We start from the raw sequence: 24,979 nt of genomic DNA on the forward strand, positions 1-24,979 counted from the left end.
TTTTTTTAATGTTTTTTTTTCGTTTTTTTCCATTTTTTAGGCTTATTTACCTCGTAATAAATAGTTAATCCAAAACTATGGTATTTATCATTCTTTGAGAGTGTTTTTCTTGCACGAATGCGAATGCACGTATGGTACGTATGGTTCATACTATGGACATAACAATAGTCATGTCATGATTCGAACTCTTGACCTACTATATTATAATCAATCGATATGTTTTAACAAACACATCCAATACATGGTCATGTTACCTTAGTAGAATATTGTAGATTATCTATACTACGTGTAGGAGATTTTAGAAGCTTCCAGAAAGCTCTAGAAGCTAGAACATTCCAAACTTTTGTGCATGAAAATGAGTCTCTACATGGAACTACATTTAGAGCCCACAAACATGTATAAATACAGGGGTTCACCTTGGCCTTAGTCAAGGTGAACAACACCAGTTACAAAAGCATAATTCAGTTCTTGTTCTCTTGTCTATGCTCTCTCTCTCTCTCTCTCTCTCTCTCTCTCTCTCTCTCTCTCTCTCTCTCTCTCTCTCTCTCTCTCTCTCTCGTCTACTCGTCCGTGACAGTACGTGGGTGGAGAGAGAGAGAGACGTTGTGTGGGTGGTTGGGATTTATGCCCCTAACCAAGCCACTCAACGTATTGCATTATGGGGCTCACTCCTTCAAACTCTATGTGTGGGTTGTCCAAGATTACTTATGGGTGATTTTAACATGTGTATTGATGCATCTCAATTTATGTCTGAACATTCAATCATGGATGATCCTGAGCAACTTGCTTGGGATTCATTGGCTATGGAGGTTTTGAAGTTGGATGTTTGGACATGGTTGCATGGTAATGATCCAAGTTTTACTTTCCAATTTGCTCAACATAGACAAACATGGAGTCGATTAGATAGAGTGTAAGTGATGCACGATGATTCTTTTATCTCGGCATCACTTCGTATGACAGTCCTACAAGATGTAGGAATTTCATATCACTTTCCTATTTGTTTGGAGGTTTGTACTGTTGGGAAAACCAGGTCCCTTTGGAGATGGGATGAGCAAGCTCGACCGAGGCCGAAAATTGATTTTCGAAATCGGGAGACTATATATGTAAATAGTCTAAATGTGCCCCTTGTGGGCTATGTATGTAAATAGCCAACAAGTTGTATATGTATAAATACAACTAGGGAAAACTTTATGTGGAGAGTGTGAATCATTATAGTTGAACAAGTTACGGTGAGTAGTTGCCTCTGTAACTGTGAGAGTGAGAGAGAGAGAGAGAGAGAGAGAGAGTGAGTGTGTGTGTGTGTGTGTGTGTGTGTGTGTGTGTGTGTGTGTGTGTGTGTGTGTGTGTGAGTTGTAACTCCACCATCGTCTGTTAGACGAGAACTAGCTCAAGATCAGTGCCTATGAGTCTCATTGTATTCCTCTCTTGGGGTTTGTAGACCCTGTAGTTTTTCCCTTTCGGGTTTTCCACGTTAAATATTGTGTCTTTATTTCTCGTTTTCTGCCCGTGTATTGTCTATCTCGTTTTTGCACCCGAACATTTGAACTTGAACCAGTTGTGGCCAGTCTCGATCTTGACATGTAGTCATGCAATTGACATGTATAAATCCTTACTTGGAAAGCCTCCATTACTCTTTAACTCTTCTCTTTTACTTCAACCTCACTTTGATTCTCTCATGGAGCAAATTTTGGTAAATTTTCCATAAGAAGTGAATCTTAAAGGAGTTAAAGCATGGGATATCACATTACGAAACATTAAGATCATTCATCGTATGTATGGAGTAACTAATGGTCAATGAAGAAGAGGTCTTCTTCGACAAATCTCACAAGTTCTCTCTAGGTGTAATGCATTATTGATACATGCACGAAGAAGAGCTTTTTGATATCCAAAGCTAATTGCAGTTTATTATTTCAATTGCAATGCCAAAGTTATCGTTATGCGAAGATGCATCAACTGAGGGATGGGCTCATAGATAATCAATGTCAATCTCATTTGTTTTTCCAAGCATTACATCTTACTTATGCTCGATCTAGTGTGGTACATGTGAAGCAAGGGGATGAATTGATAGTGGATCCTACTACAATAATTGACATATGTGTTCATTACTTTAAGGAGTTGATTGACCCACAGTTGTTAATGACAAATGAGGTGAGTAGAGCACGTCATGAGTTTTATGATGTGGTTGGATGTATTGTGCATGACCTCATTAGTCATGAATTGGATGTGGATTTCACTGAGGATGAGGTGGACACGGTTTTAAGGCATCTTCCTACTGCTAAGAACCTTGTTTGGCTTGACAAATGAAAATTTTAAGCGATATTCAAACATTTTAAAGGGGCCCTTAACTTTTATGTCTCAACATTCTTGGGATTCTGGTTGTATGCCTCGAGCTTGGAAGGTTGGTCTAATTAAATTAGTTCCAAAGGTGGCATCTCCCGAGTCATTTCATTAATGGAGACCTAATTCTTTGATGGAGGGGTTGTATAATATATTTACAAAGGTCTTGGCAAATAGATTACAAAAGTATTTACCAAAGTTGATACATCCTACCCAATATGGTTTTGTTGCAGGTAGGAATATATTGCATAATGTGTTGAATGTTCAAATGGCCATGGATTATGTTTGAAACACTCATCAAGAATTGATTATGGTGCAATTAGATTTGGAGAAAGCTTATGATCATGTTAATTGGTCCTTTGTTTTTGAGTTAATGCATACAATGGGCTTTGGACCTCGTATGTCTCGTTTCATATTTTTATTAGAACAAGATGCGATATTTCGAGTAATGCTTAATGGGGGAGTTACATCAAATATTGCCCTCACAAGATTTGTTCGTCAAGGATGCCCTCTTAGCCCATTGTTGTTTGCTATTGTTACTCATCCCTTGTTAGTGATATTATCAAGGATTACAACAAATGGTGACATTGTGGGTCTACACATTTTGTCTATAGGGCAACTAGTAGCACAAGCTTTGGCTGATGATTCTTTCATGTTTCTACAAGCCTCACGAGAGAATCTTGAGAAGGGGATGCTTGTATGGAACCAATTTGCATTGGCTTCTAGATTACATATTAATTGGAGGAAGTCTAGTCTCATATCATGTACTGAAAGGGATTTGGAATGTTTAGGATGGCAAGGATCCATGGTGAATAAAGGCTCTATTTTTCAACACTTGGGTTATCCATTAGGAATGAATGTTACTTGATTGACAATTATTACGCATCCCGCCTAAGTATGGGTTTATTTGGCAACAACTACAAAATATTGTATTGAGGCAAGCTCCCTTGCCTCTACAAACAGGAGAACAATCGTGGATTGATTTGTGTTTACGAGATCAAACGTCATTGTTACAAGTGACTACTAATCTTTCGTATCATTACTCTATTGAGTCTCTTGGATGGTAGATCTTACAATGTAGTTGGCATTCTAAATTGCCACTTGTTGTAAAGGTCTTCATTTGGAGATTTTTGATTCGAGCATTGCCTTTGGGACTAGCAATCGGTAATTGCTTTTTTTGCATTGTTCAAATGGAAGATAACACTCATCGATTTATACAATGTCTGATTGCTTGTCAAATTTGGAGTTACATTTCTCAAATCTGGCAAGTTTTATCACGATGTTATTTGACACCTAGACCGTGGGTGTTTGCACAATTTACACAGGTTGACCCAAAATCAGAGATGGAGATCATTTTTCTATTTCTAAGATATTGGGGATTGCATCATAATTGGAACATGCGTAACACTTTTGTATTCGATGGTAGACATGGAGTGAAAGCATATCAACAAAAGTTGAAGGGAGTATTAATGTGGCAATTTTCTTTATTGGAGCAAGTGAAAATTGTCTATTGGCAATTAAAATGTTCCTCTACCCATGTAGTGTAGTTAGTGGGTGACGATACTCCATTGTCACACCCATTTAAAGTAGCATTTTTTACACACATTTATTAATATAATTGTGTGTTTTCACCAAAAGAGAGCGAGCGAGTGAAATAGATAGATAGATTCTATTATCATCTTCAAAGGTCAAATATGACCTATGAGACCAAAAATATTACATTTCACGTGATATGTATGAAAGTGAGTAACGACTCTCAATGTTCAAGAACTTTACCAATGAATGTTGCAATCGAGAGTGCACATTGTGGTTGTGAGAGAAATCCGTGCAAGGATTAGGCTTAGTTGAAGATGTGTGGAAAGCATCGTCGAATATAATTAAAGGTAGAGCATTGTATCAAAGTGTGATACTTAGACTCTCGAACTTGTTTAAGGCAAAGTGTGCATAGACGGCCACTCTCATCACTTGTGACCCAATACCCCGTCTCACATTGCAATGCATGTGAGCTAAGTCGCATGGAAACAATGGTTCAAATGGTAGATAACAAAATGGGCTCTAACATGTATCGATGTGTACAATTTCCCCATTCCTCAAAGAATATGGTTTTATAGGTAGGTGCAACATGTGTCATATAATGTGTGAAGCATGAGCCTCCACATTTGTCCCATGTCATGATACAGTGGCATTGCAGAAAGGCCTCATTTACAAAGGAATCTAGTGATGCATCAAGAAGCAAATGTGTTGCATCCCTTCTACCAAATCCCTTTTTCAAATTTTATATCCAACCGAAGTACAACATTTTGATTTTATATGTCTTTTGGATCTTTTTGCTTGATTCCCATACGATTCCAAGAAGTCTACATGAGCACATATTCAACAACCCTTTCCATGGCCATGATCTCAATGGAAAGCGATCCCATCTCAAGGAAGAGGATATATAGCATTTATTTCTTAACTTGTAGAAACTTTATAAGAAAATGTTTTTCGACATTTTTAAACTCTTTCCAAGTAGATTTAAGGATGCTACCACCCAAAGAGAAGCACCGAAGTGTCAAAAAGGTATTTCTTGAGGACCCAACACTTAATATCTCCCCAATTGCATGCCACTATGAAATTAACCCTTACATTTCATACTAGCATCTAATGAGTTAAGAGATATGTAATAATGAGGTAAGAAAAATTGGGTTTCAAACCCAAGACAATGCTCATAGTGTATCAATTTACCACTAGGGTAAACTACTTACAATAAAAAGAATAAGCCGAAGTCCATGTATTGAACAAAATCGAGGATGATTATTTAACGTACAAATAATACTATCAACAAAATGGGGGATGATTATTCAATGTACAAATAATACTAAGAGAAAATCAATTATAAGTCAAGGATAACTAACAATTCACTCCTCTCCCACTTCCTCTTTCTCGTTGAGTTTGGAGCCCATATTTTGAGTATTAGTTTACACCATCGTATCATTTGGCACCCAATGTTCTTCCTCTCACACAACATTAATTGTTGTACAATACTAGCCACAAATGGCAATGCCAACTACGATGTTGCCATTGTTCTTAGGGATCCAAGTATAGGGAGAAGGGTTGACACAAAGGACACCCCAACATGAAAGGGACCAATACTTCTGCAAGACTAAAAAACTCACTTGGCGCATTTTGGCTCTTTTTCAGAACATCTGAATTAGATTTTTGGATGTAGCTGATTTTGCTTTTTACAATTACAATTGAGTTAACAATGATATCAAATGCCTTTCATCCTCTCACTTTCAAAGAATCATAATGAGCATTTGTAATTCACATAGATGTAGACAGGTATAGAAAGATGACTAAATAAATGTAGACATAGATGTAATAAATTAGAGACCCTCAATTTTTCAATCAAACCCAAACTTTTGAGAGCCCATCAAAGAGGAATATGTGCCACCCCTTCTTACAAGCTCAGCATGAGTACCAAGTTCTGCAATCTTTCCATCAACGCAAACTGCAATTTGATCTGCTTTTTGAACTGTACTAAGCCTATGTGCTATAACTAGGGTTGTTCGGCCCTGTCCCCAAACCATAACAAAATGCATGAATTTCCAAGAAAGTAATACACATCCACCCATTTAAGATGGTCTTGAAACTGTACTGGGTAAATGGATATTAATATACCTTCATGAGCTTATCTAACGCATCCTGTACTAGTCGTTCGCTCACAGTGTCCAATGCACTAGTTGCCTGAACATGACATATTAATAATGCATGACTATAAACTCTCTATCCACACTGTTGAGAAGATGGTTTGTTCGATTTTACCTCATCTAATATCAGTAAAGGTGCGTCTTTTAATAAAGCTCTTGCAATTGCTACCCTCTGCCAAAACCAATTTCCAATACTTTATATGTCGAATAAATATGATGTTATTCAAACAAACATGGCAAATGATTGGGAATAACTGGTGGGTCAAAACAACTTACCTGCCGCTGACCTCCACTAAGCAAGCTTCCCCTTTCACCTACTAGTGTCTTATATCCCTACATAAAATTAACCTCTGAATAAGACCCACAATTAACTTCTCAATTTCAATACTTAACAATCTTGGATGAGTTAATGCAATTCATACCATAGGCAATGATAAGATAAAATCATGTGCATTTGCTGCCTTGGCTGCAGCGATTATGCTCTCCAGTGTAACATCCTCGTTAGGCAAACCATAGGCAATGTTCTCTGCAATTGACATTGCAAATAGCACTGGCTCCTGCACCAAAAAGAATCATACATTAATTCAAGGATGACAAGTTATTAGTTTGATTTTCCCCATCAAATGCATAAGAAGGCTTTAATAACTCTTAGTAAGTATAAATGCATTGGGAATGCCGTATACTATCCTAGGAAACTGTCAGACACAAAAAGATTTAATCGTCAGTCATCAGCAAGGTCAATGAGAAGCCCAATGGCAATTACAGAAGTCAAATCCTGAATGTCGAAGGAACCTCCACTCCGTAGAAACCTGTAGTTAATGTTGCCATTAAAAGGAAAATGAAGCCACCAGCTGTTTATAGAACATTTTGGTAGAATCAAGCACAACTATAAAAGCAAATATACTAGAATCAGTTCAAGCTCCCCCATGAGGAAGAAAAGTGAAACCTTGTCGTGTTTTTTCACACCAAACATTCCATAACTCACAATCGATATTGGTGTTTTTATTTCAGGTTGCATTGCTATAAGCCAAAGAATCTCAAGAGATTGACAATCACGCATAGAGACAGATCACAACCATATTATTAAAAGCTTTTCGCAGAAAAACATTCTGCTCCAAACACAGTTGTTTTGTAGTTCAATATATCCCACTAATTGTATCATAGAGATAACATTCTTCCTGTTTGTTCCATGGGATAGACCTTGGTTGGACACCACCACAGCACTGCAAGGTCGATACACGCAGTGTTTAATATCTTTCTTTTTTTGTTTTGAAGATTTACCTTGGTATTAATGCAAAGATGCCCAAAGGCTACAAAGAACTCATATATGAAAACATAACCATCATGCCCACATCAACCAACATGTCGAATAGCAAAAGCCCTCACGCAGGTACCTTGGAAACTGCATTTATACATTTAAAATCGGGATCCTTCCATAATGGGGGGCGGAAAAAGCCACCGTGGTGGAGCATATCTCCACTTTATTCTCTCCCCAAAAGAGGTTTCTCTAAAATGTTTAATATCCATTATTTATGGCTAGGATAACTGATATATCTAATCACAAAAACTTTGGGCACTACCAAGGTGATATAATATCCATTAATTAAAGCTAGGATAACTGATATATCTAATCACAAAAAAATTGGGCACTACCAAGGTGATATATTATCCATTATTTATAGCTAGGATAACTGATATATCTAATCAAAAAACAATTGGGCACTACCAAGGTGATATAATAAGATGAGAAACAAACAAAAAGTTCCAGAAAATTAAAATTTGCAGTTAAGCTGGACAGAAACATATTGTTAAGTGGATTTTTCCTCAAATCTCAACAAATGCAGCCAGTATGTGTAGGGGAAAAGGAATTCTATATTCTTAGTCAATTGGCGAAGACTTTTAAAATTATACCTGATTAACAATTGATACTGCTCTCGCCCACTCACTCTTGTCAAACCGTCGCACATCATCTCCTGCAAGTAGTATGCGACCTTTTGTTGGCTGATTAAGAAATGTACATATATTAGCTCAATGAATTCACATTCCAAGGACAATACTCATGATATGTGCAATATAAAAGCAATAGTTACTAATACACTAAGCACAATTCTTTCAGAATTGCCTTTGCTGATTCTGGGGGAAGTAATAGAGAGCAGGAGCCAAAACCTAAGAGATGTCATTAATAGAGAGCATGGAAAAACCTCAGTTATATCACTTTTCTCAGCTTGTCTGGGCTGATACATCCCACTGTCCCATCAAAGTATCAATCATCTCACCCGGATAAGAGGCAAAGGTTTACAATGTTCATATACAGTGAAAAAGAGATACTACAAGCAACTCCATTGGATAGTGCTTTATCTCACAAATCTCCCTGCATATTCAACTTTTAGTAAGACATGACACAATGTAGAGGCAAGATCTCTCTGGTGGCAAGGTGGAAGATCAATGATTTGGGTTGTAAGGGCCGAAATGTCAATAAAAAGATAGTTGCACTGGTAAGAGACTTATCAGTCAATTAAGTTTCAATATAGTTTCATATTATTTCATATCCTATTTTTCCTGATGGTTTCAATGGGTTTTACACAGGGTACAATAACCCATCAAAGCTTAGTTGCATGAGCTCTTCAGGAGCCTCCTAAATTTATATGGTGCTTTTGTATTCAAACCTGAGAGTCTATAATTGATATTGAAATTACACAATGCTGCTGTCTTTTACCCTGCATATCTATAATATTCTTGATCTTGAATTACAAAATATGTTCTTCATTCAAAATTGAGCAAGAAATTAGCAAGAGTAAATCAATTAAACCTCATAAAAGCGGGCAAGTAACTGTACTATTGTACTTTTTCCAGCACCACTAGAGCCAACAACTGCTGTTATGGTGCCTTTCTTAAGAACTAGATTGATTCCTTTTAAGACCTCTGCATCTGGCCGTAATGGATAGGCAAAAACTACATCTGCATAATTCAACCGAAATGTCATCACCAAAATTAACTTGAACATTTAATTTTTCTTGTGGCAGAAATAGAAAAGGAATATCTACAATCTTTTCTTGAAAAAATTACTTTTGATATTTCAACATGACTAACTCTGAATTCAGGGACAAACTCTGAAAGACCTGTCGTTTTTATTTCCCAATGCCTTTAGCCAACCTCAGAAAGAGGAAAACGCTCAGAAAGACGAATTGACAATATAATTTCTCAAACAGATCCTATAGTTTCTCTTTTGGAGGTTGACCATTAGTGTTCAGAGGGGAAAAAATTCAGGGATATTTCAGAATTTATTCTTAACTATTACTGCAAGACCTGATGTAAATAATTCTTGCCTTCCAAAACAACATCACCAGACCATGCGAGTTCACAAACCGTCTTTGTAACTGGAAATGACCCATCTGCCCTTGCTAGTCTATCATCGGAACTTGTTTCACCTGAACCAGTTCTACAATCCTCTTTCACATCTCTTTCTAGTCCATAGGCAAGTGATTCATCAACTTGAGTATCAGCCACAACAGAATTGATTCGATCGATGGCTACTAGGGCTGTACGAACATCCCCTAATGAATTGACTAACCCTTGGACCTGCATCATCCAAAATCCAGAGTATTCAAATCATAAGATAAATAACGGATTATATTGGCTTGGAGCTTTTCATCAAACTAGCCCATGAAAAATGACTTACAGCAAATGTGAGTGTGAAAGTATATCCGATAAAAGAAACCATTGTACTAACTGCAAGTTCACCCTGTGATCGATCAACAAAAACTGAAATTGCTTATAGGAACAGAATCGAGAGACAACAGTAAAAATATAAAAGTAGAACTAGCAATGCTCTAAAATCACCCCAATGTGTCAGATGATCCAAATCAAGAAATTTGAGTAAACAGATGACTTTTTTTGTGAAAAACAAATTTGTTATATACGTGTCATTTCCATCAGATTTCATGTTAAATACATAAATATACAATGACAGACCTATTCAATCAGATTCCATACTATAGATACTACTTATATTAGTAGTCCAGTTAAGTCTCTAGGTTACAAGCCATTTTGCCACATTGAAATGGATGCATATTTCAGATACCCGTCTGATATTGTGCATTTCATCAAAATAGTCTCAGAGTAACTTTGCAATCAATTGAAGTTACTATTAGTTATTCCAAACAGCTTTTAGCTTTTGCCACATGTTCAAATTGATTCCATTTTATAAATAATAATGATAGCCTGCAAGTCCTGTCATGTTGATAGATTTCAAAGCATTTAAAGACCCCCATCTATGTCATATTGAAAAGGACATACATCTGACATAAGCAATGTGATATTGTGCATTACATACAAATTGTTTTCACATGAAACTTTTCAACAGATTGAACAACAAATATAATCATTTTCCAATTTCAAAGTACAACAAGAAAAATCCAAAGTGGCACTTACTGCTTTCACTTTACTCCCACCAAGAATATAAAGAGCCATCAAAGAGATATACACAACCACACGAGTCCATGATTCATTTGCAGATTTAAACCATCCAAGCTCTGTGCCACTTTGTTGATAAGCTCGCACCTATATCAAAACTTATATTTTGCAAATTGAGACAAAGTATACAAGAAACAGAAAAACAAAATGCATGCATTATCTCAAAAGAAATAAATGGCAGAGATGCAACCTGTTCATCAAAGACTGATATCTGCCGTCGCTCACCACCAAATGACCGTACCTATTTTAAAGAAGAAAGAGAACTGATGAAATTATTTGCAAAGAAAATATTGTAACACTATCTATCTCCACATATGTGGGCAAATATTTTTCTTATTATATGAAATTACTATAGGTCTTTTTATAATCCATACCTTCTCCATCTGACATGTGTGTAGATAAACAGTAATTCATCTTCTCTATAAAAGGATCAGATAAAATGTGTTGTGATCATGGAGCAAAATGGCTTATAATACATATGTGCATGCCGTCATGCATTCACATTATGAGACAAACATAACTCATAGTGAAGGCAATATGTCTGTCTCCAGCAATTGAGTGCCAGAAAGTGGTCCTCATTTTAGGAACTCGTCTTCAGTGTGTATGAGGAAGATATATGTAAGTGTAAAGCTGAACTAGTGCAATGTGTGCCTCCAGTGATATGAGCTCTTGAGCACATTCGTGTAAATGTGCGTGCATGTGTATGTGATGAGGCGTCTTTAATGATGTACTATGATGGGTTTGTTGCAAAAGTCCTCTTCCTAGGTGGTAGATATCTTCTTCTCATCTCATAGTAAGACTGGGCAATGGCATACATAATGCTTCTTAAATTCAACTTCTTGATTGCAAAGTTTGCAGATACTGCCCAGTTTATGTCCTCAGACAACGGGATGATGTCTGCACATGTACCATGTGTCTCTTATATGAATACATCCAAGGACAAATATAAGAGGACAAACTAATTATCCATCTTTAAGCCTATGTGCATTGTTGAATTGTTCCAAGTTTGTTGTATCAACTTCAATTATTTCCTCTCATATCCATATCCCAACGTTTGTCATATCCATGCCATGTACTTGGAACTAATTTTCATTTGTGAATACTAACAATTGGTCTCACCTTCCTCTATTAATTTTATAGATCAGGCAAGCACCAACCATGGATAATGATGCCTAGGTAATTCCCTGATTCAGCTCTAAATATTAGATAATGCCTGTGACTATTAGGCCTACTCCAATCTCAGCTCTAACAATATCATGTGGTGCTGTAGGAGATACTTAGAGCTGAGTTGGGAGCATGGGCATGAGTACTCTAGAAAAAGTGGGTGATAAGGGATACCCTCATTTTATCCAAATAATGCTAGCCACCTTGTCTGATATTTCTCTTGGGGTAACTCATAGAGCGTATAAATCCCCCACTGCATTTGGCTCCTCAATAGAGTATGAGTTTAGATCATGGTACTGCGGCAAGGGCAGTCTACAAAACCACAATAGATCTTCCTTCCATGGGTTCTAACGTCAATATGTGGTCTAGGGGGTGAATCCCCTCCTAACACATGCTTGTCCTTGGACCTGACGTCAAAGTTTCTTTGTCCACACCTAATGTCCAAGTTCCATTGCCCATTCCTTCAACTCCAACTCCAACTCACAAATTGATCAATAAAGTTTGTCCAAATAATGACCCATCATGATTGTATTGTAGTCCAGCATAAATGGAACTGTCCTCAAATATTATAAGATATTCTGTTCAGCTAGTTAAGAATTCACTTTATACCGATCTATTAAATATTTACACTAGAAGTGGAGCCGAAGTATCAAGTCCATGCATCAAAAGTTCTCCTAACATGCCATCATGAGATTGGGTTTTCCCCTTTCCAGTGTCTTCAATCATATTAATCACCAGTGCTCTAGAGAAAATCATGCAGCAAATTGGCTGTGACCCTGTGCGGTAGGTTGCCTCTCATTAAACATATTCCATGCTCTTTTACTTTCTTGGCCTAGAAACAAGCGATACAAATGATCTTCAAATTTAGCCAAATACAATCTCTTCTTCTTCCTTACGAAGCATTGGAAATCAATTATAAATCTTCATGGTATCTTGAGAAATAAATTATAAAGCTATGTTTCCACCTTACTGAAAAATGCCTGCAGCATCTCTTACTTCAGTGTACATACAACTGTTCAAATTTCACATTGTCGGTGGGTTCATCTTGAAATTTCAAGAGAGACGAGAGGAAAAGATGGAAAGAGAAGTGATGTTTCTTATCTCAGATTCACCACGCATTGCTCAATTATTTCAAAAAATATATCCCATGGAAAAACTTAAAATCATGCAGATGAGCTTACCGTACGTATGGCAGCAAAAGTCTCACTAGCCCAATCACTTATCCGAGCTTGCGCTAAACCATGGGATATGAATATTGGTACAGTAGTCCTCTTATAGATACCTTTACAATGCCAAAGAAACAAAATTTTCGATAAAGCGATATTAACATGGGACATAAAAGAATACTCTAAATTATGTTGGTATTATGATTGAATCATGCATAACATCAATAAATATAAAACTTACAGCCAGAGGACATATAAAAATAAGAAAGAAAGTATGGCAGCATAATATACTTTTATGGGTAAAGGAAAAACAACAATACACACAACACAACACCTTCCAGAAAGAATCTTTTCCACTTCAAAACAGGACACCTGCAGTAAAGTATTATTACTCAGATAATAGCTGCCTCCCACAAACTACCTGATTTTCATTAGTCACCCAGAAAATTGTTTCGTTTCTCATCCATGGTGGAGACAGTAAATGTTTATAGGTTAGAACTGCTTTAAGAACTAGGAATAATTTCAGCCAATCTTGTAAGATTTTTCATAATTGACCCTATGAAAAGGCCCTCAACTGTATTATCTCAGTATCGAATTGCTCAGGAAACTCTCCAAACTTTCACAGGCACTAATATTATTGTGTCCTTTCCGTCTCTAAGCTCATTGTGTTTTCAGGAGTTTATTGTATGCCTTCCATTGCTAAACTTTCCGGGAGATATGTAAGAGCTATACAGAAAAGAACTCTATAGCAGGTGGTTGGTCATAATACTGTTTTAGGGGAGTCTCTAAAGTTAATGGAAAATTCTAAACATCAGTTAACTGAAATAAGTGAATCCTCAGAACCAAGACAGGATCCGGCACTTTATTAATTGTACCACCTGGTTAAGATAAACAAAACTTAAACACAAATGTTTACGAAGTCCAGAAGTGAGAACCTTCAAACATATCTTTCTAGCAATATTTATATATGATATACCAACTAGAACTGAAATGCACAGGATTAGCAAGCCAAGGACGGGCGCGAGCTGCGGTGACAGAGTAAACAATATTGCCAGTGTACCAACTGTCTGCAAATATGATAAAATTACAACCAAAATCAAGCTTTATTAAGGTTAATTCCATATGTAACCCAGTTCCTATGCCATGGTAAATAGATGCATGAGACGTGTATCTATGCAGTGGGGGTATAAACGATTATTCCCAGTTCGGCCGGACTCCTCGACATTGCAGTACTTTTTAAAATCTACTTGTCCCATCTAGCAAAACACCATGAAAGACCAGCAATGCATCCAGATGCCACAGATCAATATACAAAGAGGAGATGGAGAAAATAAGTAAAATAAGTACAAAAAAGTTCATGATAAATTTTTTATAATGTCTTAACCCTTAGCTCTTAAGGAAATGAAGCTAAAATAGGCTAGCAAGAAACTTCAAACTAGTTATCTATGTGCCTATAAACCTAGTTTCTTACAATTCTACTGGATTGTTGGATGCATGCAATGTGCTAAGAAAAATATGCTAGGTGCTACAAGAATAATATAAGAATGCATAGAACCAACCTCTGAAACTGCTCTAAAACCTCGATCTCTTGAAACATTGTCGCTGACAAGATTCTTCATGGATACCAGATCTGAAGAAATTAATCCTGTCAATTCTCCCACCTGGAAAAACAAAGAATTAGCAGCAGCATCTCCAGCTCGAGAAGGCTAGCAAGATCTAGTTGATGAAGTTCACAGGGAAATCCATACAGCCAAAACACATCTCATCGAAATCAAGAAAGAATAGTTTATATCAAACGTCAAGGAGGATGAATATAAGGGGAGCAATGCTACATGTCTCTGAGTAGGTGAGGTTGGGATTAGCAAGAAAGCTATAACAGAAAGAGAGAAAGCTATAATAATGTCATTTTAAGGGCCAAAATAGCCTATAAGATCAAACAAGATATTTCATTTTAAAATGTTATCTCGTCTTTCAGAATAATCAACCAAAATAAATATTACTAAAACATAGGGTACTAAAGAATCTAGATATCTAAGAACTCAAGATTCTGAACACAGATAAACTGAAACTTCTTCCTTTAAAAATCCTCAACATGGATTACTCCGAGATGGAGAGATCACCACATTGAGGGACACACCTTTGGTGCCAAGTTATAATGGCCTTTATTTGTTGATGACAAGGGTGACAAGGTGTGGTCCAGATGGTCATGGCCTACATGCACGACAAACTGCAATTGACTGATCCATTGTAACCGCTAACAGTCTTAAGCAATGTTGGTCTTCGTATTCCATTACCTTGCATAGTGGGCCAAAGCCTTGTCTGAAGAGCCCGTGATCTTTGCCATTCTTTCACAAAAAACACAATCTCAGATAGTGTCCTTCCAAGTCCACCCTTGATTGCACAATTGGCAGATTCATAATTCCATAGATTTGCTCGTACATCTACCTGTCTCAATTTCTAACATTGTGAAGAGTTACTAAGCTGCCCTAATACACTACAGAGAGCATGACATATATGTGCGCTGATGCAAGAAGGCCTGATAGTAAATCTATCCTGCAACATGTGGAAAAAGAGTGTATTATAGTGGGTCTATCAAAAGATGAAGTGGGGTTGATCCATGTTCTTTCATTCTCCAATTTAATGATATTCATTCAGACTAGTCATTCATAGGAATAATGCATCAGTGACTATTTGTATTGCACCCATCATAACCTATATTATTATGCAGGCATTCACTGAGACAAATGGTACCTCCAAATCTGTTCAGTTATGTGCAGTATGAAGGCTCGGTCCTCAAATTTTTACTCCATAATTGGTTTTACAAGTGTATCAAACAACCAGAACTTAGCGGTTCTTGGAACTGGATATGTGCACACTGTCTTTAAAGAGTATCAAGGGCTGCATATCCATGTGATAGTCAAGCACATACAGCCTCCCATATGGAGAGCTGAAGCCTTGTGAATGTTACTCCTTGATATATGCAAGATCCTCCGTATGCCACCTTTATCTCTTCGAAGAAGAATTCCAGATCTGATCTCATTACCCATGCTTGAGTGGTGTTAAAATACCATCACTTTAGTTTTACCAAGGTCGACCAATAAATCACTTTAGTTTTATAGAAATGACTTTACAGCATTTAGATATTTTTGAAGTCCTACAAGGGAGTCGGAGATCAACACAATGTCATACATTAATCGCTTTAGACCAACTTCTTCTACTACAACTTCTCCATACATGCCCATACTTGTGTCAGACAAAGTTGTTTGTTCATCAGTACATGCATTGAGGCCCTCTAATAGTTTTATTAATACGGTGATTCTCCAACAGATGTAAACCACAAGTAGGCAAGTGGAAAGTACACAATTGCAACATATAACTCTCTATGACACCCTCCATTTGGATTTGTATCCACACACACACATGCACATCCTTACACACAACACACTATCAAGGAGCTCTTCTTTGTACAACAAAGCCACTCCACCAGGGCTTCTAGTGCCTCCTGACATGTCTGGTTGCAGATAGCCCACCAACTCCTATCTATATACTTGCACACTGAGGAGTTTACTATCAATGCATTGACAGGTGTCTATGTACATAGAGATATCTGTGTTCTCAAAAGGTATCTTCAAAACTCTATCATCTTTAGCCTCTAATTTGCCTTATGATGCTTGCAAATGTCATTTCATTGAGCTTGCCTTACTATGCTTGCAACATCAAGTAGTTCCATTTTCAAAAGGGCACATATTTCTGTTTTCTGCTTTGCATTCTCTTTTTAGACTATTTCTATAAAATTGCCATGCAATTAAACTAGTCCCTAATCAGTTGGCTGTAGACATTATCTTTCCCCTTGCGTCTGTTTATCAAAACTTCCATTTTGGGTATCTTATTCCCCCTCTGCACACTACCTAGTGTGGCCCCCTCCCTTCTTAGTACCTTTATGGGGTATTCCATATATCAAACCTATCTTCATGAACTTCTAGGCAGCTTCATTAGTTATCGACTCTAAGTCCACAGTGTTCTAACAAGATAATAATGTCGAGCAATGAAGGGAAGGATTAATCAGAAATTGACCTTGAGATTGAGTAGAGATTAAGTAGATAGATGTAGAGCTTCAACAGAAATTCTGCAGGACAAAATGCAGAGATTCCAAACACGCTGACATGAGGAGTAACCAAAGATTCAATAAAGATTAACATGATGATTCAGCAGAGATTAACGCAGAGAATCAGTAAACATAAATACACAGAGATTCAGGACAGATTAACACAAGAACTCAACAAATATTAACACGGATTATTTTCTTTCTCTTAGCATCCCTACCCTAGATGAATGCCTGTTGAGTCCTCGTGCCAATGTTTCTTAGTCCACAAGTTTGCAAGCTGGCATATTATGATGGAACTTTCAAAAGTTCATCCTCTCAATGATCAAAAACTTAAAGAGATCAAGAATGATAGAACATGAGTTCTTCAACAAGCAAAGTTGCTACAAGTTACCAAGCTCTCTAGATAAGAGGTGAGCTTGCTCCCTTGTAACATCAAATCAAAGTGTCAAACTTGTGAAGTCTCATTAGGCTTGATGAGCTGGAATATGGGTGGTCTCTGCGAGAGAAATAATAGAAGAGTTGCCTAAGCCTAGGCCTAGTTGAACAGTAGATACATCATACTAGAATATTAATTATTGCATGTCTAACTTCAGTAACATAAGGGTAAAAACTGTCACTACAGTCATTTAAGACTTCGTATTGTTGAAGTTTCCAGCAATTGAAAACATCTATTTGGGCAAGGCATGCAAAAGATCAGTCTAGAATCTAGCATGCGGAAATTTAATAGTCAGACAACAAATAGATGTTAGAACCATGAATGGCAAGCTCAAACAGAAATCCAAATGACCCTGCCACTAACAAACATGGAGATCAAACATATTAATGAACAAACAATTGAAAACATCTATTTGGGCAAGGCATGCAAAAGATCAGTCTAGAATCTAGCATGCGGAAATTTAATAGTCAGACAACAAATAGACGTTAGAACCATGAATGGCAAGCTCAAACAGAAATCCAAATGACCCTGCCACTAACAAACATGGAGATCAAACATATTAATGAACAAACAATTGAAAACATCTATTTGGGCAAGGCATGCAAAAGATCAGTCTAGAATCTAGCATGCGGAAATTTAATAGTCAGACAACAAATAGACGTTAGAACCATGAATGGCAAGCTCAAACAGAAATCCAAATGACCCTGCCACTAACAAACATGGAGATCAAACATATTAATGAACAAACAATTGAAAACATCTATTTGGGCAAGGCATGCACAAGATCAGTCTAGAATCTAGCAGGCGGAAATTTAATAGTCAGACAACAAATAGACGTTAGAACCATGAATGGCAAGCTCAAACAGAAATCCAAATGACCCTGCCACTAACAAACATGGAGATCAAACATATTAATGAACAAACAATTGAAAACATCTATTTGGGCAAGGCATGCACAAGATCAGTCTAGAATCTAGCAGGCGGAAATTTAATAGTCAGACAACAAATAGACGTTAGAACCATGAATGGCAAGCTCAAACAGAAATCCAAATGACCCTGCCACTAACAAACATGGAGATCAAACATATTAATGAACAAACAATTGAAAACATCTATTTGGGCAAGGCATGCACAAGATCAGTCTAGAATCTAGCAGGCGGAAATTTAATAGTCAGACAACAAATAGACGTTAGAACCATGAATGGCAAGCTCAAACAGAAATCCAAATGACCCTGCCACTAACAAACATGGAGATCAAACATATTAATGAACAAACAATTGAAAACATCTATTTGGGCAAGGCATGCAAAAGATCAGTCTAGAATCTAGCATGCGGAAATTTAATAGTCAGACAACAAATAGACGTTAGAACCATGAATGGCAAGCTCAAACAGAAATCCAAATGACCCTGCCACTAACAAACATGGAGATCAAACATATTAATGAACAAACAATTGAAAACATCTATTTGGGCAAGGCATGCACAAGATCAGTCTAGAATCTAGCAGGCGGAAATTTAATAGTCAGACAACAAATAGACGTTAGAACCATGAATGGCAAGCTCAAACAGAAATCCAAATGACCCTGCCACTAACAAACATGGAGATCAAACATATTAATGAACAAACAATTGAAAACATCTATTTGGGCAAGGCATGCACAAGATCAGTCTAGAATCTAGCAGGCGGAAATTTAATAGTCAGACAACAAATAGACGTTAGAACCATGAATGGCAAGCTCAAACAGAAATCCAAATGACCCTGCCACTAACAAACATGGAGATCAAACATATTAATGAACAAACAATTGAAAACATCTATTTGGGCAAGGCATGCACAAGATCAGTCTAGAATCTAGCAGGCGGAAATTTAATAGTCAGACAACAAATAGACGTTAGAACCATGAATGGCAAGCTCAAACAGAAATCCAAATGACCCTGCCACTAACAAACATGGAGATCAAACATATTAATGAACAAACAATTGAAAACATCTATTTGGGCAAGGCATGCACAAGATCAGTCTAGAATCTAGCAGGCGGAAATTTAATAGTCAGACAACAAATAGACGTTAGAACCATGAATGGCAAGCTCAAACAGAAATCCAAATGACCCTGCCACTAACAAACATGGAGATCAAACATATTAATGAATGTGAATATGTTATGCCACCTGTTGTCTCTAAAATTCTGAACACATTACTCTCCATAAACGTGCATATCTCAAAGCTCTATAAATATACTCTGAAATATGTTTTCATACAATTCTTGTTCATAATCTAGATGTGTAAGGCTCATGAGTATACCTTATGTCGATCAAAGAATTCAACCTGCAATAAACATAATAAATATTATCAAATAACCGTCACATTAATCAAAAGAAAATAGAGCAAATGCAAGCTGAGTTTCACTAAAATTCTATTCCAACTATGTGAATTCATGCTCAGGTCATTTTTTTATATTCTATTGTCAATAAATAGAAAAGACAAAAACTAGCTGACTTTTGCAAGGAAGTTTTTGTTAAGGAAAACTTTTGGATGCTCTATTCATATCGCTTAGGCACAAGGGAGAACAACTTCCTGTATATAACATCAAATAGCTTTCTCATCCATCCTAGCCACATGGATACCCACTTCTCGCATAGCATATGTAGCAGAGTTGGGCAGATCTGCCCCTCGTCACTCTAATTAAATGGCTGGAACCAAATAACTGCATCTCCTACCTATGCTCTCTAGAGGTTGAAACTGAACAGCACCATATATATCCTTTCCCCATATTTTATGAAATCAAAGAAGTTAACACATCCTCTTTAGGGAAGACTTTGGACCCTTACCAATAAAATAAACTTTGGGACAAGAGATGCCCAAGAATCTTCTAGCTAGAACACACTACTGTGAGAAACTCTTGAGAAGCAATAGAATACACCTTCAAAAGGATAGGCAACAAAATAATCCAGCCTTACAAAGAACGATAGCTAGCTTCTTCAAAGCCACAGCTCCACACATTCATCTGGAACTCAACACACAGTAGAGCATGTTCTAGAGGAGTTACCCTGGAGGGAGATACAGCACTCGATTACACAAAACAAGCACAAAAGGTTAAAACCATCATTGCCCATCATAGAAGTCATAGGCCATGCTATCATAGAGCTTTTTATCTAGGATATCCAACAAGGTACTCATTGACATTTCTGAGCAGCCCCACTTCCCCCACCCACATGGGTGAATACACCTTTTTTACCCATGAGAGGTGAGAATTATATAAACTACAATTTGGAAAGGCCCGAGATCATGATGGATTGGTAGGTCTACACTCTATTGATGCCCTGACACCCTTGTTCTACTTCTACACGCACCTTTAGTAGACTAGGTGTGAAGGTTTCCCTATAGCTAGACAGAACATACCATTGTACTTATCTCCACGAGAGAAGATCCCATGATACCTAGCAACTATTGGATAATTCTGAGTAGCCATTTCTTGGCCAAACTTTATGGCTCAATCCTAGAATCAGAATTCAGTGTATGGGTGAAAAGAAAGACAGAATATATTAATGTGTTTTAAAAAGTTAACATGGCCTATGAAACAGAACAAGAAATTACACCTTAAAATGTTATTCATCTTTAAGAAGAACGAACCAAAATAAATATGTATAGCTAAACATAAGATACCCAAGAGCCTCGTTAGCTAAGCACAGAAATTTCTGAACTTAGATAAGACTAAAACTTCTGATTTCAAAAAACATGGGATGGTCTCTGAAGCAAGGAAAGCACTTCAGCACCAGATGATAATCGTTGTCTGTCGATGACAAAGATGAGACAATATTTTGGCTACTTTGGCCTTTTAAAATATGTGAATATTTATTTCTTTCTGTCATAGACTGACAAACTACATCACACTTAGTGCATAAAATATATTACAATAAGTGCACATAAATTAGGGATTTCAGTAAATTTCAGTAATCTTAAACTCACAAGGTTTATGTTAAAGAAAGACCTTTTGAATTAGAACGCGTTGAAAGACACGTTGTCTCAAATTTGCGACAACGTTTTCCCAAATATATGTCATGTTTGTAACAAAAATAATGGTAAATGCTGGTTCTAGACAGTATATGACAGCCAGTTTGGACAAAATCTGCCAAAGTGCTTCAGAAGATTTCCCTATCAAGCTCTCAAAAAGACGTCCTGTCATCAGACATTCCAAAAACAAGAATAAGTAAATGCCGCAGCCATCAGGTCATATTCTTGGCAAGTGTGTATAATGAATAATGGCTAAACCAATAACACTAAGTCATGTTCATTTAAGGAATAGGATTAAAACACGTTACATCCCCTGATCCTCCATTGTATGGTTCCTTCTCTAAGTTGTAATCACAATATTAGTCAGCGCCGCAACAAACCAAGACTTTAATGATCAAGTTGGTAGTCTCCGAAATCAGACATTCACAGTTCCTAACTAAAAAATAAGATCAACAATAAAGGAAATGCATATTTATTAGATGTTAACTACATAAGATTCTCCCCAGAAATAACCACATTATATATTCATGGTTCCCCAACTAAAACACGTGTTCATCAACATAAGGAAGTATATCTTTTTTCTTGAAAAAAGGTTGTATATTTCTTTTAGAAACCATTCAGATGTGCAATGTGCCCTGATGCTGAGGGTAGTTCAAAGTAGCATATACAACAGCCATAACTAATACCACCAGCTAATCAAGAGATACCATGAAAATTAGCATAGTGATGGTCTATATCCGAATTGTGTTTTCTTTCCTCAACCTCCTAGGAACCAGCTGATACACACGCCATTGACTTTTTGAAGCACAAATCAGTCCAAGTGAAAGAATGACCAAAGTTTCCAATGGATTCTGTTAATCAATCCCAAGGTCATGGGAGCACCACCACTTATATACCAAAAATTAAATACTAGAAACTCTGCAAGAGAATGTATCCCTGTGAAGATCCCCTAATATCAAAGTCATCTCTAACAAGCAAGCAGAATATCAAGAAACTGAATGCCAATCAGAATGAGACAGAATGTCATAACCAGAGTACTTTAGTGGCCCATCTGCTCCTGCAAGTCAATCACTCAGCAACTGATATCCAAAGAACAAACACGATCAAAGGTCAAGCATGTAACCAATGTTGTAGCTGTGTAGGCATGGTACCATAGCTGACCAATCAAAATTTGTCTCCCAATTTTCATATATATGCAAAAACAAACCACAGAACCTCAATGCACATAATATAAAAGGGCTGCATACACGGCATGCCAACAATAAAGTGGTCAACTTCAGGATCATATCCTACCAACCATGGTCAGCTTGCAGGAGAGGTGGATAGGCAAGACCTCACAATAGTAGCAATCAAGCTCTATAAATCATGTTATAAATAACCTCCGAATAAAAGAGTAAAAGCTAAGGCACTAATTAGCATCTCTGTCAAACTGAGAATGTGAGATGGAAATATCTACCAACATAACCACGGGTCAATATCACACTCGATTTGTGGCTATATCACACTCGGTTTGTTATGAGTGATTAAATAGCAATGCATTTTGATGATAACTCCAACCCCATATATAACCGCAAGTACAAACAAGAGAATTAAATGACTAAGGAAAGAAAAAAGTTTGGAATCGAAAAGTACGGAAGGAATATGAGACCCTCTCAGTGCTTATGCCATTCATTTCTGTGACAATTGCATATGATTTCCCTCATATAAAACCACAAATACATGGAGATAAGCACCCAAGAAAGAACAGTATTTTGGCCTTGGAAAGGCCAGAAACAGATTATGAGATCGTATCAGTAATTAAGAGAGCATTATGTTTTGATGATAACTACATATATCTGTGTATGACGAGATCTTAGCAACCATGAAAAGAAATGATTGGATCCTAAGAAATTCAAAAGATAATTAGGAAATGCGTAAGTGATTAATGATTAGTACATTTCGAAAGATGAGGAAAGAGATCAAAAAGCTTACCAAAAAACAAGTTCATAAGACATCTGAAACTTACCAGAGTACAAAATTTACCAGAAAATGAAAGGAATAAGCAATCAAAATTTACAAAAAAAAAAAATGACACAAAAGAGACAGAAATTTATAAAAGACAATATCAGAAGGCATCAAAATTTACCAGAAAACAAGCAGAAAAGAAATATCAGAAAAAGATTGAAATTTACCACAAAACAAATGCAAAACAGATCCAAAACATAACTGAAAACAAAAGAATAAAACATTGATAATTTCTAGACGAATTACCATAAAAACAACGGCATAAGCAATCGATATCCACTGCAAAATTAAGGCAAAAAGGTAATGGAACCTTACCAGATAGCAACAGGATAAGACACGGAAATTTGTAAAAGAAAATTTAGCAGAAAAAAGGCCCATAAAAGATAGGAATTTGCCAAAAAGAGATCAGGACTTATGAGAAAACAATGAACTGGAACATCAAATTTTTAGCCAGAATAATTAAGAGAAAACTAATGGTATGAGAGACCAAAACTTACCAGAAAATAAAGGCCAAAGAGATCAAAAATACTTAACAGAGGAGGAAGGCAGAAAACATCAAAATTATCAAAAGAAGAATCGATACAGCAATAAAATTTTGGGAACTAAAAGTATAGGAGATTGAAATAAACGCCGAAGAGACATTAAAATGAAAGGTAGAAAACATTAAAATATTGCTGGGAGAATCAGCAGAGCAATAATCACATACGACATCAAAAATACATACATATTACAAATAAATTCCAGGAAACTAAGATAGAGAACTACATACGAATTATAGAATATATCAAAACTATTACAGAAAAAACATAGGCATAAACAGATGGGACAACAAAAATTCATAAGGACAATTAGTGTGGAAAACTTACCAGAAAACAATGGCATACTGAGCGTAGAAGAAGTGCAAACAACGAGAGCGAGAGCAGAAATGACAAGCCTCCATTTCTCTTCCAGCATCAGGCTCCATATAAGCTTCCATGTAATCACTTCTTTCGGCGTCTTTGACAGATCATTACCATCATTAAAAATACCTAATGAAGCATTATCTTTGTCGTTGAAGAAGAAATGAGAGTTTGGATCTGCGGCAGGAGCAGAAATATAAGCTGAAACTGTCTGAATAGATGGCTTCCTCGAAGTAAAAACACTGATTCTACTTCTGTGGAGCGGGAGGGATGCATGAGAACAAATGGAGGAGAAAGAAGTCTTTTTTCGATGATAAATGGAAGGAAGAGGTGGTTTCCTGGATGTGGGAGAGGAAGTAGGAAATGTGCACAGAGGAACGCCATAGCCATTGGAGGAGGTCTGGAGGAGAAGGTTGGTCGCCATGCTCGCCGACAACACAGTCTCAGTCTCTCTCTCTCTCTCTCTCTCTCTCTCTCTCTCTCTCTCTATCTCTCTATGTAAATTTATCTTCTGTACAAAATTACAAATATATCCTTCTCATTCTTCTATTTATTAGAACTATATTCCTTGAGATTTACATTTCTGTGCTTGTTCACAAAACAAAAAATTATCGACCCAAGAATGATACATATTCCTATGAGGCACAAACAAACGGACACAAAAGTGCATAATTGAAGCCACAATGGAATGGT

General features: G+C 36.8%; 1 protein-coding gene across 1 annotated transcript; it reads right to left on the minus strand.

Moving 5' to 3' along the window:
* Positions 1–5,480: 5,480 nt before the first annotated feature.
* On the minus strand, positions 5,481–24,772 carry ABCB28 (non-intrinsic ABC protein 8). The gene is made up of 17 exons (XM_087329588.1): positions 24,254–24,772; positions 21,361–21,548; positions 19,674–19,697; positions 14,389–14,490; positions 13,806–13,896; positions 12,845–12,945; positions 10,690–10,740; positions 10,458–10,586; positions 9,706–9,768; positions 9,353–9,605; positions 8,836–8,984; positions 7,938–8,027; positions 6,449–6,583; positions 6,303–6,359; positions 6,142–6,198; positions 5,998–6,063; positions 5,481–5,891 (listed from the first exon to the last, which is right to left on the minus strand). Exons 1-17 carry the CDS (start codon positions 24,708–24,710, stop codon positions 5,721–5,723), a joined length of 2,184 nt encoding a protein of 727 aa, XP_087185714.1. The 5' UTR covers positions 24,711–24,772; the 3' UTR covers positions 5,481–5,720.
* Positions 24,773–24,979: the final 207 nt, after the last annotated feature.

This window comes from Azolla caroliniana, unplaced genomic scaffold (genome assembly GCF_043228905.1).
Source record: "Azolla caroliniana isolate FFs.n. ecotype wild unplaced genomic scaffold, voAzoCaro1.0.p SCAF_1, whole genome shotgun sequence".
Classification (NCBI taxonomy): Eukaryota; Viridiplantae; Streptophyta; class Polypodiopsida; order Salviniales; family Salviniaceae; genus Azolla; species Azolla caroliniana.

Excerpts from the sequence above, each read along its gene's own strand:
- ABCB28 (XM_087329588.1), bottom strand. The coding sequence starts at position 24,710 with ATGGCGACCAACCTTCTCCTCCAGACCTCCTCCAATGGCTATGGCGTT. Across the intron at positions 21,549-24,253 it reads CAGTATGCCATTGTTTTCTG|GACGTCTTTTTGAGAGCTTG; the intron begins GTAAGTTTTCCA and ends GTCTGATGACAG. Across the intron at positions 5,892-5,997 it reads CGTTAGATAAGCTCATGAAG|GGCCGAACAACCCTAGTTAT; the intron begins GTATATTAATAT and ends GTTTGGGGACAG.